At 39.4% G+C, this 16259-nt stretch overlaps 1 protein-coding gene across 1 annotated transcript in view; it reads right to left on the reverse strand.

The window, feature by feature from the left end:
• The window catches only part of RAPGEF2 (Rap guanine nucleotide exchange factor (GEF) 2), a 167595-nt gene extending 154628 nt beyond the window's left edge, over positions 1–12967 (reverse strand). The window contains exon 1 of the mRNA XM_011959694.1: positions 12915–12967. Within this exon, the coding sequence (XP_011815084.1) occupies positions 12915–12967 (53 nt within the window). The remainder of the gene's footprint in view (positions 1–12914) is intronic.
• Between the last annotated feature and the right edge of the window lie 3292 nt (positions 12968–16259).

Consider the following 16259-nt stretch of genomic DNA (forward strand, 5'->3'; position numbering starts at 1 on the left):
ATGGAAAAGTGATTTTTTTTTAAGAAAAATGAAACTAAAATTATGAAAATAATACTTAGTAGTAGCAGCAGCATTGTTCAGTACTTAAAGGGTATGCAAATTGAGACCTCACTTCCAGGCAATGAAGCTGGTTAAGAGAAGACTGACAATAATAGTACAGACGGTGCCCAACTTCGAATGATCCAACAAGCTTTTCGTCTTTATGACACACTCAACTTCGAGTACCACAACGATTCTGCTTTTCACTTTCAGTACAATATTCAATAAATTACATGAGGTACTCAACAGTCTGTTATAAAACAGGCTTTGTGTTAAAAGATCCTGCCCAACTGTAGGCTAATGTAAGCGTTCTGAGCATGTTTATGGTAGGCTAAGTGTATGTGTCGTTCTCACACTGCTACAAAGAACTACCTGGGACTGTGTAACTTGAAAAGAGGTTTAACTGGCTGACAGTTCTGCAGGCTGTACAGGAAGCATGACCAGGAGACCTCAGGAAACTTACAATCATGGGGAAAGGGGAAGGGGAAGCAAGTACGTTTTACCATGGCGGAGCAGGAAAGAGAGCAAAGAGGGAAGTGCTATACACGTTTAAACAACCAGATCTCATGAGCACTCATCCACTATCATGGGCATAGCAAGAGGGAAATCTGCCCCCGATGATCCAATCACCTCCCACCAGGTCCCTCTCCCAACACTAGGGACAACAATTTGACATGAGATTTCGGTGCGGACACAGAGCCAAACCGTATCATTAGGCTAAGCAGTGATGTTCAGTAGGCTAGGTACATTAACGGCTAAGCAATGATGTTCAGTAGGCTAGGTACATTAACGGCATTCTGACTTATGAGGCTAAGCAATGATGTTCAGTAGGCTAGGTACATTAACGGCTAAGCAATGATGTTCAGTAGGCTAGGTACATTAACTGCATTCTGACTTACGATATTTTCAACATACAGTGGGTTTATTGGGATGTAACCACATTGGAGTAGGTGTAGTGGTAGATAACAAATATCTAACACTGAGATTCTATTCTATCCAGTAGTTCTCAAGCCTTGATGTGCAAGTGAACCAACTAAGATGTTAATTTAAAATGCATCTATCCCACCCAATTTCTGATCACTAGGTAGGAGATCCATCAAAGTGACTTTTAATCAAATATCCCAGATGATTCTTACGTATGGGGCTGGCCAACTCTGAAAAACTTTCAGAAAAATGGTCTCGATATGAAGTCCCAAGAGGAACAAATGGCAGGAAAAAAAACTACAGCTCTATCAATATCCATGCAACTAGGTACATGCATTGTATTAATCAGTGCTATTTTAATTTTTCCTCAAATAATTGTTTTTCAAATTATGAGCAAAGAAGCTCCTTCAAGTGTTGCTGAAATGCCAAAGCTTAACCCTGAAAGAACCCTGACTGAGGATTTCCAAATAACCTGACACCACCAGTATTGGGCAAAAAAAAGAAATCTGAAGACTAAAGAGGTCTGTATAGGAAAGCAGTACTTGCAAGTCTCTCTAATCAGAATTCACGCTTAGAGAAGACCCAATCCTTCTTAGAATCTCAGAATTTGATCACAGGATGATGAGCTAGGAACCACAATGGACAACTGATTTGATTTCAATACATCTCATCCTACAATGGACGAAACGGAAGTCACAAAAGCCCTGGTATATAATGAGAAACTTTAAAAGGCTCCGACTTCTGTTTTTCATCAACAGGAAGGAAATTAACAAGGCCAAACAAATACAGACCATTATAAAATGATCAGTTCACCTTCCAGACAGACAGAAAGCTGTAAATACACAGAAAGCCTCTGGGGCAATCAGAACTGTATGATCCCCGCTGAGCACTACCCCAAGTCTAAACCAAGAAAAATGGGCATGAGGGAAATACTTGATCTGACCCCCTCTCCTCTCCCACCTTCCTTCCTACTACCCCCCAACATAACCCACTCCTCCTGTCTGGCTGTTTTCCTTCTGTTCCTTCCAACTTTGCCACACACTGTTCAGGATGTTTACCTCTCTCCATCTACCCTCTGCATCACACTGTACCTTAAGAGATGGCTCAAAAACTACTACTTTAAGAAAATCTTCTCACTGTTTTCCAAACTCTAGAATACTTAGCCCATCTAATTTCATCATTTTATGTTTGTCTGTAATGATTTCTTATTCCTGAGCATCTTCTTCCAACTACAATGAACTTCCCTTCAGGGCAGGAACTGTGCGTCATGCCTAGTAGAAGCTGGGCAACATTTCCGGGATCATTTGCTCAGGTAAATCAGATCACATGACATCCTTCTGATGAACCCCATGGTCCTTTCGCAGGAGAAGGTCCAATCCCCCTGGCGGAGTCCATGAAGGAAGCAGGAAAAGGCTGTGCAAAGAGCACAGGTTCCAGAGTGCAGGTTCTGGAGCAGAGATTCCTTCTTCCACACCAGCCACGTGATCCTGGTAAAGTCAAATTCTGAGACTCTCGTTCCTAAACTGCAAAATGCAAGACATTGATACCTTCTTCACAGAGCTCCTTTTATATAACGAAACAATATATATGCAGTACCTTGTATGATGGGTACAAAAAATACCAGTTCTCTTCATCTCCTTTCCTCTCTTAGTATCGTCTCTGAAAGGACCAACCTACAGTTTTGCTTTCTGCTCGCAACCCCAACATTCCTTATGCTGCAAACTTCATCCTGTTCGGCCAACCACACGTTTTTTTTTTCCACCTATGCCACAAAGGTTCTGGACAAACTTGCTGACTAGCTTCTAAATAGTATCTTTTCTCTTGTAAATGTATTACTCATCCTTCTAGTTCCAGGTTAACTATCACCTCCTCTGAGAAGTGTTTTGGTATATTCCAAGGAAAGTGAGTCATTTTCTTCCAGCTTCCCAGTGCCCTGTGTACATGCTCACGTGAAGCAGGTGCCAGTGTCATAATTCCTCACAGCAGGAGTTTCTCCTCAGTAGTTTTTAAACTCCTCTAACTCTTAAGTACCCCCAATATATACACTACATAATGCCTGACTGGCATTCAAGTATTTTCTTAATAAGTAAATTAATGAACTGAGTAGACAGGAACCCAGGTAAAGTATTAAAGTGCTTGAAAGTCAAAGATGTAAACTTCAGTTTACCAGTAAATGGAAACACGGAGCCACCATCTAAGCGCCTCCTTGGCAATATCCTAGAGATCCACAAGGTGGCACTCTCTCCATGGGAAAGAGCTGTGTGTGCCGCTCTCATTTAAGGAAGCCGCCAGCAAATGCAAGTGATCAAGTTGAAGTTGACAAGGGAGTTGAAAGAACAAAAAACTAAGTCTGAAGAAAACTGATTAAATCAGCAAAGACAATTATTAGAGGGCAAGAAAGTAACTGTGAAAATGCTACTTCATTCAGCTGTTAATACAAGAGGAAAACTTACCTGAGGCCCAGTCAGCCAAAAAGGCTGCTCATGGCTGCAGGCACAGTGGCTCACGCCTGTAATCCCAGCACTTTAGGAGGCAGAGGTGGGTGGATTACCTAAGGTCAGGAGTTTGACAACTGCCTGACCAACATGGTGAAACCCTGTCTCTATTAAAAATACAAAAATTAGCCGGGTACAGTGGCAGGCGCCTGTAGTCCCAACTACTGCGGTAGGCTGAGGCAAGAGAATCTCTTGAACCCTGAAGGCGGAGGTTGCAGTGAGCCAAGATCGTGCCACTGCACTCCAGCCTAGGCAACAACAGCAAAACTCCATCTTAAAAAAAAAAAAAAAAGGAGAAGAAAGAAAAGCCAAGGAGGACTGACAAGGAGAGAGAAGATTCTGACTTGAAACAAAACAGAGTGGTAGGCATTGTGGAGGGGGCTGTGGGCAAAGGATGCTAAGCCTAGCAGACCATCGGCTCAAAATAAGACTCCTAACAGTCACAAACATGGCCATCTAAGTTTGGAGAGGGTGGTTTGAAGAGTGGAGAAGCAATAAACAGAAACAGAAAGAATGGTGCCCATGCAAAATCTAAGCAATCTGGAACCAGAAGTTAGTGCTTTCCCAGATGATCCTGACAACATATGGAACAAGGAGGGTGTATGGGCTACAAGAAGAGACTGCTCCCACTTTAGCAGATCAAATGCAATATGGCCAAGCCTGAAGCGGCCCAGGGGAGTGAGGAAGCTCCTCTGAATACTTCATATGGGCAGCATTAACAAGGTCATTAAAACAGAGAAGCAAAAAGATGGCAATTGTTTTGTGAATAAGAATAGGTAAGATGAGCACTGGCAAAATGTCCAGAAATAGTGGCTGAGCTTACCACACGACACAGCTATCTCAGACAGGTTTGGCACAACTGAGAACCACGTATAGCATCAAATACTAATTTTGGTGCTATTTTAGAAAGGTCACTTTATACTATCCAGGATGTAATACCACACAGTATCACATTCAAAAGACAAGGCTGTTGGCATCTGGAGAAAAGGAGACAGGAATCATCATCTAGGGCTATTGATCCCATGCCTATAAAACAAGAAAAAATGAAATAAAATGAAGACTAACAAAGGTTCCAATAACTACGTGGGGACCACAAGGAATTCCACAGGTCCAGCTACCTGTGACCAAAAAATAGAAAAAACACCTTTATATTCCTGTGTCTGCTGTCTCACCAACACCATCCAACCAAAAGATAAAGGGACATCTTCCCAAGCTTCTGCTTTTTCACGGCCTGTCATCACATTCTGCGGGTTCCCCTCCCAAGTCTCTATCGAAGCCCTTTGCTAAAGTTCAGGGTCCCATTTTTGCTCACCTACACTGCTGTCATTACAGACTTCTGGCCAGCTTAGACTCGTGCTCTCAAATATACGATTATGCCAAAAAAAATCACAGTGAAAATTACTTATTTATGACAAATTATCGTCTGTCCCTTTATAGGCATCCAGCAGACAGTTGAGATCAGAGGTTTTCAATGTCAACAGCCCTTGGGATTTCAAGGCATCCAAACCTCTTTCAATCATAATAGCTACTGCTGTTGGGCTGAACAGGATTTTCTATGAACAAAGTGTTCCACGGCTTCAAAAAAATACGTTCTAACAATGGCCACCTTCCAATACACAGATGGCTTTCCAGATACACAATAATTTTAATCTTTTTCACAAATACATTACATCATTTCTGTTACTGGATTTATTACACTTTAAAAATTATTTGTATATTTTTACTCTTCTCATGGAGCTCTGAGCTATAAGCTGATAGAAAAATGCTTCATTATTTATTTTTGTATAGCCAAATGGCACAAAGCAAGCTCACTAGATAAATTAATGCAACACAGCACAGTAAACAACCCTAACAATGATATCAAGTCAAAGGAAATATAAAGTGCATGTACTAAAATATGAAGTATACGCCAAATTTCAGAAGGAGTCCTAACAAGAGTTAAGGGCTTTGGTATTTCCATTTTCCACTGTTGGAATACTGATACTTTATTATAAAATGAGCTATATGTAAATATATCAATTATAAATTCCCACAATAAGAAAACAAATGACATTTTTAAAGTTGAGGATAATTTTTATTCTATTTCTTAAAAGTTCTAAATTGTGAGGAAATTACTTCATTTATAATTAAAAACTCTGAAGAAAGAAAACACCATTTTAAGATTTTCCAAAAAAAATCCTTATTTTCCAATCAACAATTCATTCACAAGGAATTGCAACCAACAAACAGGAACAGTCAGTAAGATCAATAAGAACTCTGAAAACTGATGAAAATATTAAAGACATTTCATCTTTATACTGAAAATACAGGGGAGACAGCAGACATCCTTTTTTTTTTTTAACTAGCAATGTAAACTACCAAAGAACCAATAAAGCCAGATATTCTATAGACTCATTACTGTCATCATTTTTCTTCATTATTTATTATTTTTATTATTGTTTTTGAGACAGGGTCTCACTGTCGCCCAGGCTGGAGTGCAGTGGTACACTCTTGGCTCACTGCAACCTCCACCTCCCGAGCTCAAGCGACCTTCCCACCTCATCCTCCCGCGTAGCGCTGGGACTACAGGGGTGCACTGGAGTCCCAGCACTGGCTAATTTTGTATTTTCTTAGAGATGGGGTCGTGCCATTTTGCCCAGGCTGGTCTTGAACTCCTGGGCTCAAGTGATCTACCCACCTCAGCATCCCAAGGTGCTGGGATTACAGGCATGAGTCACTGTGCCTGGCACAATCTTAAATTTATGAAATTCATTTTTAAAACGAAAGGAAGGAATGAAACACTGGGAGTTATGAAGCTATTCAATAAACGATAAATGAAAGGAAAAACACCAATACAAACTACATATAGATATAGATATATATAGAGAGAGATTACAATACATCAAATTGATGAGTCAGCTATACTGACGGTAAAAAAATAGATCCAAGGGCTCAAGGAAACAATTTATCACATTTAAAAGAATCTGAAAATTTCACTCTTTTGGAAACAACTGATGGGTTACGAAATTAATTTACAAATGTGTCTTTTAGATTCATATGCTGCAATTTCATCTTCACAAGAAAACTGTTCCTCACCCAGTGTCACCTGGGTCTAGACAAATTAAAGGTAACTTATACACACCCAGAGAAGAGTCAAATTCAAGGCTAAATCTGCCTAACTTCACTATAGGAGTCCCTACAGCAAGAAATCGCAACAACACTGCAAAACACTTGACAGCACCACTAACTCTCACATCAGAAAGGATATAAAAAGCAAGCTGTATTTTTCTCCTATACCTTACCCTAAACAGCTTTTATTCACTAAGCAGTTTCATAGAACATTGACACAAAGAATCCAATACCTGATGATGTGTAACCAGCCATTTTATTAGGAAGTTAGACCATAATGAAAGTCTTTATCTACAGATCAAAGGAGTTCCTTCTTTTGAATAGAGAATTGAAAAAAAAAAAAAAATAACCATCAGGAACAGACTAAATGCAAATTTCCATTGCAGGCATGAGAAGGCAAACCTGAAATATAAACATAGTCCCTACCCTCGTGAAGATTACAGATTAATTGTATTTTTAACAATGTTTTTATTTAAATACTCTTCTGTTCAACATAAAAATAAAACATTTTCATGTTAAAATAGTAATATAAAAATATCATTGTCAAGAAGCCTTAAAGGATCTCCATATGTACATGATGAAACAGTCTTTCTTAACTATCTGTGTGGGCATGGGTGTGCGTGTGCTTGAATTCTCATACTTATATACAGGCGAGGTGGTTGAGCACCTGTGTCCTACAATTCCATGCAAAAGCTAAGTCTTTAAAGATGCCATTTTTTTCAAATACATTAAAACCTTTGGTTTCACTTTTTTTGGGGGACGGCGGTGGGGGGGGACAGGGTCTCAGCTGCCCAGGCGTGATCTCAGCTCACTGCAAACCCCGCTGCTGGGGCTCAAGCAATTCTCGTGGCTCAGCCTCCCAAGTAGCTGGGATTACTGGCTCATGCCACCCCACCAGGTTAATTTTTGTATTTTTAGTAGAGACGGGGTTTCACCATGTTGCCCAGGCTTGTCTCGAACTCCTGGCCTCAAGTGATCCGCCCGCCTCAGCCTCCCAAAGTGCTGGGATTACAGGTGCGAGCCACCACATCCAGCCACCATTTTCTTTATGTACACATATAAGCATAATAAAATTAGGACAGAAAAATACTCAAAATGGTGGTTACATCTTGCTGGGTAAAAACAGAAGAGTCCAGGTGCTGTGGCTTACGCCTGTAATCCCAGCACGTTCGGAGGCCAAGGTGGGTGGATCACTTGAGGTCAGGAGTTTGAGATCAGCCTGGCCAATACGGCGAAACCCCAGCTCTACTAAAATCACAAAAATTAGCCAGGCGTCGAGGCACATGCCTGTAATTCCAGCTACTTGGGAGGCAGAGGCACGAGAATGGCTTAAACCAGTGAGTTGGAGGCTGCAGTGAGCCAAGATAGTGCCACTGCACTCCAGCCTGGGTAACAGAGCTAGACTGTGTCTCAAGAAAAAAATAATAATAATAAAGAAAGAAGATCCACAGTATTTTGCTACCTGGGGTAGGGGTGGGGGGCTATAAAAATGATCTAAGTAGATTAGTGCTTTTGTAATAATTTTAAAACAATTTACTGGGATGTAAAATAAAATCTTGGTCACATCCAGAAGGAAAAAAATAGTGTAATAATTGGATATGAGTAAGAGAGGCAAAGGAGAAACTTCAGGATGGAAGGCATCATGGCACACTTAGGGTCAGGCTTACGGTCTCAGAAATGGGGCATGAAGAAAAGGCTGAAGATACAAATGAGAACAGAAATAACTCCATCATACAGGCAAAAAGACATCCCTTTCTCCTAGAGACAGGAGTGGGACAAGAGGTAAACGCAGATACAGATAAATTAGGGTACCTGAGACCAGAAAGCAAACTTGAGGCAGAGTTCGCTGGAGGAGGTGTGGGAGAGCAGAAAGGGGACAGAGATGGATGAGCACCCTCACAGAGCAGTGGGAATAGCTGCTGTGAAAACAGAAAGCCAAGTCAACAACTGCAAAGACTGCTAAAAGCAACAAGAGCTCAGCTGAGGCCTGCAGCTCTAAATTGCACATTTACAGATTTAAATGAAAATGCTTTAAAAGACCCAATAGGTCTCAATGCAGCTCTTTTAAGGAGAACAATTTCCTCTCCTGGAATAGAGCGATAACCCCCTTACAAAGTGCTATGAAAACTCCTTTGGAAACCAAAGCATTCAGTCAAATGTATGTGGAAAACAGGCAATGAGGTGCACAGTTACACTTATATATAGTGTGGGCGTGTGTGTGTGGACACTTAAACTTTTGCAGTGGTTGAATTTCTGATCCAAATGTTTTGAGCATGTTAAATGTAATTATATATTAAAAGGTATTTCCGTTTCACTTCACTATCTGTGAAGATGGCTGGCCTTAAGAAAAAACTAAAACGGATCAGTTTCCATACTGTACTATGAGACAGTCCTAGATTCGAAGAATTTTTCCAGAGAACAAATTCCCAACTTCTTATTGGCGATACATTGCAACTTTTACTATCCAGTGTTTTTACATATATGTTTCTCATTTAAGATTAAATTCTTAAATAAAAACAAATACATGTTAAGGTCCCTCCGGTGAGGAATTTATATTATCCACCTCAGTATTCCCGTAAAACAGCACAATACCTAACAGGGTAGATAATAAAGGAAAGGAAGGTAGAAATTACCTGACAGGCTTTTCCATTCTGTAAAGTTGAGCTAATTTTCTCTAACTTTCTAATGCAAACAAATAAAATTTGACTCTAAATGGGCAACTCTAAATTTTAAAAATGCAATCTTATCAGAATCACAATGTTCCCCCCAACTCAATACAATTTAAAATGGCGTTTTTGTCATCTTGGTGGTTCATGTTAAAACAGTAACACCACCAGAGCTAAAGCATCACTATTATAATTCCTTCCTGACAAACATTTAAAGCGATAAAAAACTGGAAGACCAAAATGTAAATTATCAAACACTGATGAGAATGACAATGATGCTGGCACTAACGTGTTTGTGCACTTATACTGAACATGCTGCTCTAAACAGTCTGTACAGATTACTGCATCTCATCCTCATGCCAATCCTCATGGGTAGGAACTTTTATTATTGGTTCCACATTATAGGTGAGAAAAACGAGGTAAAGGGGTGGATCAAAAGAGTATTATATTTACCTGGAGAAATTATTCAAACCATAGACTTAGCAGGCACCAGCACATAAACATAATAAGGAAAATGACTACTCTACTCATCTCTTGGTCATAAAACCAAAGCCAGAAAGCCTTTGATATTTCTGACTACACTGTGCTCTTCAAGCTCAAGGAAGAACAAGAACAAACAAGTCATTTCCCCACAACGTAATAACAACAGGTCCAAAAAAGAGGAGTACTATTATTAAGTTTATCGCAGATTTATATATAACACAAATACAATAATTTTTTAATTTTCAAAACCGAACTCATACAAATTGGTAAGAGCTGAAGCATGTCTGTTTAAGGATCATGGAAGAAAATAATTCAATTACATTTCATCACAAGATTGGTCAAACGCTAGAAATCTGATTATGTGAACCTACAATTAGTCTCTGAATTTTGGGTCTTATGAAATCATGATTTGTTGAATATCCAAAGACTTTTCATCACTTACTAACACTGTCACCTACTTCTAACTACTCAAATATGGGCAGGTGCCACAATCAACTCTACAGAGTGGAATGCATTCAAATTTAAGGCTACCTAAAATATGGTTTTGCATTATCAGCATAGCTCACATGCACTGTCTAAACCTCTAAACCCACTCAAAAAACAAAAACAAAAAAAAAGGTAGGTTTGAAGACACTGTAATCTACCTTTGATTTAAACAAGTAAGCAATAATAATTGTTAGGCAGTCATAACGGAGCATGAGCTGCTGGTGGGCTTCAGTTGCCACTTTAGGAGAACAGGTTGGGGCAGCAAGAGAGTGTGTGTTTACCCTACCATGTACATAAGCATTATTTTATGGTGACAAGGCATGAAATGAGCCAGAAAAAGAGCTATGGCTGCAGAATCACAATGTCTGGGCTCAAATCTTTGTCCCACGTTAGGCAGTGGGAGCTTGGGTAAGTTCTTTATCGTCTCAAAGCCTCAGTTTGTCCATGTGTAAAGCTAGGATAATGATAACAAGTACCTCACAAGATACCCATGAAGAGTAAGTAAATGAATGCATATAAATCACGTATTAGGGGACACGGGACATAGGAAGTGCTTGTGAAATGTCAGCTATCATCTCATCATCATCGATACTATCCAAACAATGTTTCAGAGGAAGACAAAATATTAGAAAGCTGATGCTTACTGCCACTAGACTGCTTTGATAAATGCCGATAATAGAATTCAAATATCTCTATCCCTTTTATACCCATTCCACTGATAACTTTTTATTGCTCCCAAAATAATACTTTATTCACATCTTCATTTCTTCTGGAATAAGTATGTTAACAGCACTTGCCTCTTGTTAATTTTCTTATTATCAAATACATCTTGATTATTTATGACTCTATATTTGGTGTAGGTTCTAGATGGATATTTATTATTATCTGCTGAACAGGTCCTAGATATCATAGTTTCGTATGTTGCAACCTCAGAATCATCCTAGATTTTATCTACCTGTATCATCTTCTAAAATCCATCATCCCTGACTGCTTCAGTCCCTCAGTCTTTGCCTCAGTTCAAGTACTTAACCACCTCAGATGGCTGTAACTGTCTCCTTACTGACTTCTTTGTCCAGACACTCAATCTAACTAACTCACCCTTCATATTTTCATACAACCACAGGTATTATCTTTGAGGGAACAGGTAGACAGGTAGGGTTGGGAGACATGTGATCACATCATTTTGCTGCCTGAAAACCAGCCTCCGAGCTACTATTAAAAGAGGCTTAAAGAAAATCAACAATCACAATGAATAAACTTTAGATTTAGATTCAAATAAATAAGCTGTAAAAAAAAATTTGAGACAAAAACTTTGAATATTTTCATGATATTAAAGTGTTATTTTTAAAGACTTGATATTCTTGTGTTTAAGGTTTTTTAAAGTCACTATCTTTCAGAGATACATATCATAATAATTATGGATTTACTTCAAAATCATCCAGTTGGAGCTGGGAGGGGAGAGTCAGAAATGAAACACAATTGGCCATGGGTTTGCCATGTTGGACAATGAGTATTTGGGGGTCTGTGATACCCCTGTGTCAAATATTGCGTCTGTAATTTTCCATAACATATTATTTAGGACAGAAAAAAATATCCTGAAGAACCCAGGACCTGAATTGCCTGAAGAATCCAGATTGTTTTCTGAACAACACGTTCTTCACCAAGTATGACTGCAGACTGCGTCTTCTCTTGACTTACCACCCCGACCCACGCCATAGGCCAGTCACACTAAACTTGCCATGACGTTCAAAACATCAGGCCGGGCCCCTTCACCTCTCTGCATCCTGGCACATACTGTTCCTTCTGCCGAAGAAGTCTCTGCAGCCTCCTGGACACACCTTTGAGATCTGGTTCCACAGCCCCGTCGCTGAGGCTCTCCTCATTTCCTTCATGCGCTCCCTTGCGCTTCTTCCACACTTGGAACATAGCTACATTCTCACAGTTATTTTGCTTTGTTTGTTTCCGTTGTTGTTGTTTTCCTTGTATTCTATTTCTACCTCCCTCAACAGATAATGAACTCCTTAAGGGCAGAAGTGTGACTTATTTATTTCAATAAATATTCCCTATAAGTCTAGAATGTACTAATTTTTAAATAAATGCTTGGAAAAACAGTCATGAGAACAGTCATGGCAAACATAATTTAAACAAAATAATATGTCTACTAAATCATAATTTATGTTAATATGCCAATATTTATCTACTACGTATTCTTTAAGAATAGGCTGTCTTTTCTGAAGGAATATGCTGCACATCTTGAAAGGAATATTAATATTATCTAAAGATGAAATTATACCCAAAGACATGGGGGCAGCTTATTTTCCTGTTTCTGAAAGAAGTATAAACTAAAATACGACCTTTATGCTATCTTCACATTTCATCTGGTGTGGCTGTGGGAATATATGTTTTGTTCCGTTAGAAAAACTGTATACTATTTCTTATTTCATAATAAAAATGTCAAAATACTCTACAATATGAAATAGTATCTTTGACCCACATGTGAAAGATACAAATATAGACATAAATGTGAACTTATCAGGAAAGAACTGTAAACTTTTATTTTATGACAGGAAACAGATAAAATGTTTCCCATTTCTCAACTAAGAAAAATAAAGTCAGTGCGACTTAGCCAGCTGTTATTAATACTCCTTTGATTCTTTAAGAAAATTTGGTCACTGGATTAGACACACCGTACAAACAAAAAGGAAACACCTACTAGTATAAAACTTCATTTGCTTCGTGTCTCTCATATCTCACAGTTTCACACATTAACCTGCAAAAGAGATAAAAACATGAGTTCAACATCTGTCACTCAAAAACAGACTGGTATTTTAAATCCTTAAATGAGACATATAGTCTAGAAAGTTGATTATTTTATATGGTTAGTCACAATCATTTATTAGCCTCAAGATGAATATTTTTAATACCTAAGTTAATTTACATTAAATCTGGTAAAAATATGCTAGAAAAGAAAATATCTAATACGATGTCAACTTCACTATGTTTATTTTATGGGGGAGAACATCGTGTGTATTTTATATTTTGTAAATGGCATGTGGACAAATTAATGTTCCCCAAGATAAATAAAAAATGAGAAGGAACCTAAAAGTTAAAAGGAAAACCTATTGATTTTAAAAGTGATAACATCATTCACAGCTCAACAAGAATGTTACTCAACAGTATGGAATTTAAGATAAAAGTAGGCTCTAATTAACTTGATATTTTTATGAGCACTAACTGGAGGCTTTAGAACTTTAAAGATTTCTTCAGCTGATTCATCCCAGTTTTTGAAAAAATCACTAAACTATAAAAATTATGAAAAACATGAATAATTTTTAAATATTCAAAATTACCCTGAGAATAGCATCTTCAAGAAGCATCCTATTATTTTAAGTGAATTACATTTTCCCCAAAATACAGAAATGCAAATCAGAGAATTACTATTCCATCTTATGAAGGAACTAGAAACAGAAACGGCTGGCTATTAAAAGTGTTTATTTCAACAGCACCTCCATTTTGGTCAGTCAGACTACTATTCTCCAACCTGTGAAATCTTGGAATCAACCCACATCCATCTTTCTTTCCTCGGTTTCCTAAATCAAAGAAACAGCTCTCTTGGGTACTTTTTTCCCTTGTTCTTCGCATTCTCACCACCTACTTTAGAGGTCCTTAACTTCAATCCCTCCCTGGAAACACTGCAGCTGATTCTCACTTAACTCCAGGAGGCAGCAGTGAGTCTTGAATACATCTTATTAAGCATACATTCCTCTTCAGTGGGTTGAATAACAATTTTTCATAGGAAAAGATGATAGCCAAAAGCGTTAAGTCTAAAAATATCTGGTCTTAAATTAGGTAATGGGCTCTGCCTTGTTTCCTGTTGGAATAGAAGGATTCTTGCCTCGGCCTCTTTACTTCCACCCCAAATCTCGTTCCTGCTTCCATGGAAGACCCTGCACTCCTGTGTAAGACCCTGTGCTCTTGCAAGCTTACCTCCTTCTCCAAGTTCCTCTCTACTGAATCACGTCCACTAATATGTAAACATAACTCAATATATTACATATCGTGTGAGCAGAACTCCTCTCTTGACCTCACATCTCCTTCCAGCTACTATCTATATTTTGCTTTCTTCCCCATCACAGAAAATCTTTTAGAGTTGTCTATATATTCTTTTTTTTTTTTTTTTTTTTTTTGAGATGGAGTCTCACTCCATCACCAGGCTGGAGTGCCGTGGGGCAATCTTGGCTCACTGCAACCTCCATCTCCTGGGTTCAAGCGATTCTCCTGCCTCAGCCTCTCAAGTAGCTGGGACTAACGCTGTGTGCCACCACACCCAGCTAATTTTTGTATTTTTAGTAGAGACGGGGTTTCCCCACATTGGTCAGTATGGTCTCGATCTCTTGACCTCGTGATCCACCCACCTCAGCCTCCCAAAGTGCTGGGATTACAGGCGTGAGCCACCGCGCCCGGCCTGAGTTGTCTATATATTCTATCTCCATTTTCTCACCATTTTCCTCACTCCTCCATCATCTGGTCCCCGAAACTCCAAAGAAAAAGCTCTAAAAATTATCAGCATCCACCTTGTTATCGGAATCCTACCTGTCCTTAGCAATTCCACTACTCTGCAGTATTTGATTACTCCTTTTTCCTTACAGCATTATCTCCTTTCAGCTCCCTGTCCTTGGTCTTCTGCTTTTCCAGCTTAACTTACTAGTCTTTTTTTTCTGTCTCTTTTGGATGCTACCTGACTTCATCCTCTACCTAACTTCTAAATGTTGTCATCTCCAGGGTCCTGTCCTTAGTCCTCTTCTCTACACCCATGTAATCTCACCCAGTTCATGATTTTAATCTATACACTGATGACTTCCAAAGCAATGCCCCAGACCTAATCTCTCATCACAGCAGCCACTCATCTAAATGCCTACTCAGTGCTGCCACTTGAATATGTAACAGCCACCTCATGCTTACAACGTCCAAGACAGAATATGAATTTCTCCCCCAAAATCTGCTTTCCCAGAGTTAGTACCCTGACATGGTTTGGCCTTGGTGTCTCCACCCAAATCTCATCTTGAATTGCAGTTCCCATAATCCCCGCGTCATGGGAGGGATCAGTGGCGATAACTGAATCACGGGGGCGGTTTCCCCAATCCTGTTCTGGTGTTAGTGAGTTCTCAAAGATCTGATGGTTTTATAAGGGGCTTCCCCCTTCGCTGGGCACTCATTCTTCTCTCTCCTGCCACCTTGTGAAAAAAGAGGTGTTTGCTTCCCCTTCTGCCACGATTGTAAATTTTCTGAGGCCTCCCCAGCCATGCGGAACTGTGATCAGCTAAACTTCTTTCCTTTATAAATTACCCAGTCTCGGATATGGCCTTATAGCAGAGAACAGACTAATATAGTAACAACCTTAGAGTCATCATTCCTGACTCCTCTCTTTTTTTCACATACATCTTTCTGCCATCACCTGTTTCCAAAACACATCCTCCAGAACTGACCAAATTCACCATCTCCCCTGTTAGATCTAGCATGAGCTATCATTATCCCACCATTATCCCTTACCAAGACCTTGACAAGTAGACTTCTACTTCCACCTTTACATACCTATTGTCCATTCCCCACAAACTTTCCAGAGAGATATTTCCAAACACTAAATCAGATGATCTCACAGCTCTACTCTTAATCTCTACAACCTCTCAAAGAAAATCCAAACTCCTATGCTATTTGCTGTACTTCTATACTATGCTATATTTTACTTACTTACTGTACCTTACTATATACCGTGGCCCCTGCCTTCCCCTGCACCAAGTCTGTGCCCACGACACAGCATCTGAGGCACCTCTACAATGAAGAAATCTTCACAGGCTGTCCCGACTCTAATGTCACCTCCTTTTGACTCCAAAGCCAGCAGCTCAGCCCATCCTTATCATGTCCAACATACTAAATAAAGTAACACTGATTCTTATCTCCATCTTTTCTGCTCCACTGGGAACCTCAGTTCCGTGATGTCAGGGGTTTGATTTACTTCATTGCAGTATCTCCAGAGCCTACATCAATATCGAGTACATAG

The sequence above is a fragment of the Colobus angolensis genome, unplaced genomic scaffold (assembly GCF_000951035.1).
Source record: "Colobus angolensis palliatus isolate OR3802 unplaced genomic scaffold, Cang.pa_1.0 Scaffold5, whole genome shotgun sequence".
Classification (NCBI taxonomy): Eukaryota; Metazoa; Chordata; class Mammalia; order Primates; family Cercopithecidae; genus Colobus; species Colobus angolensis.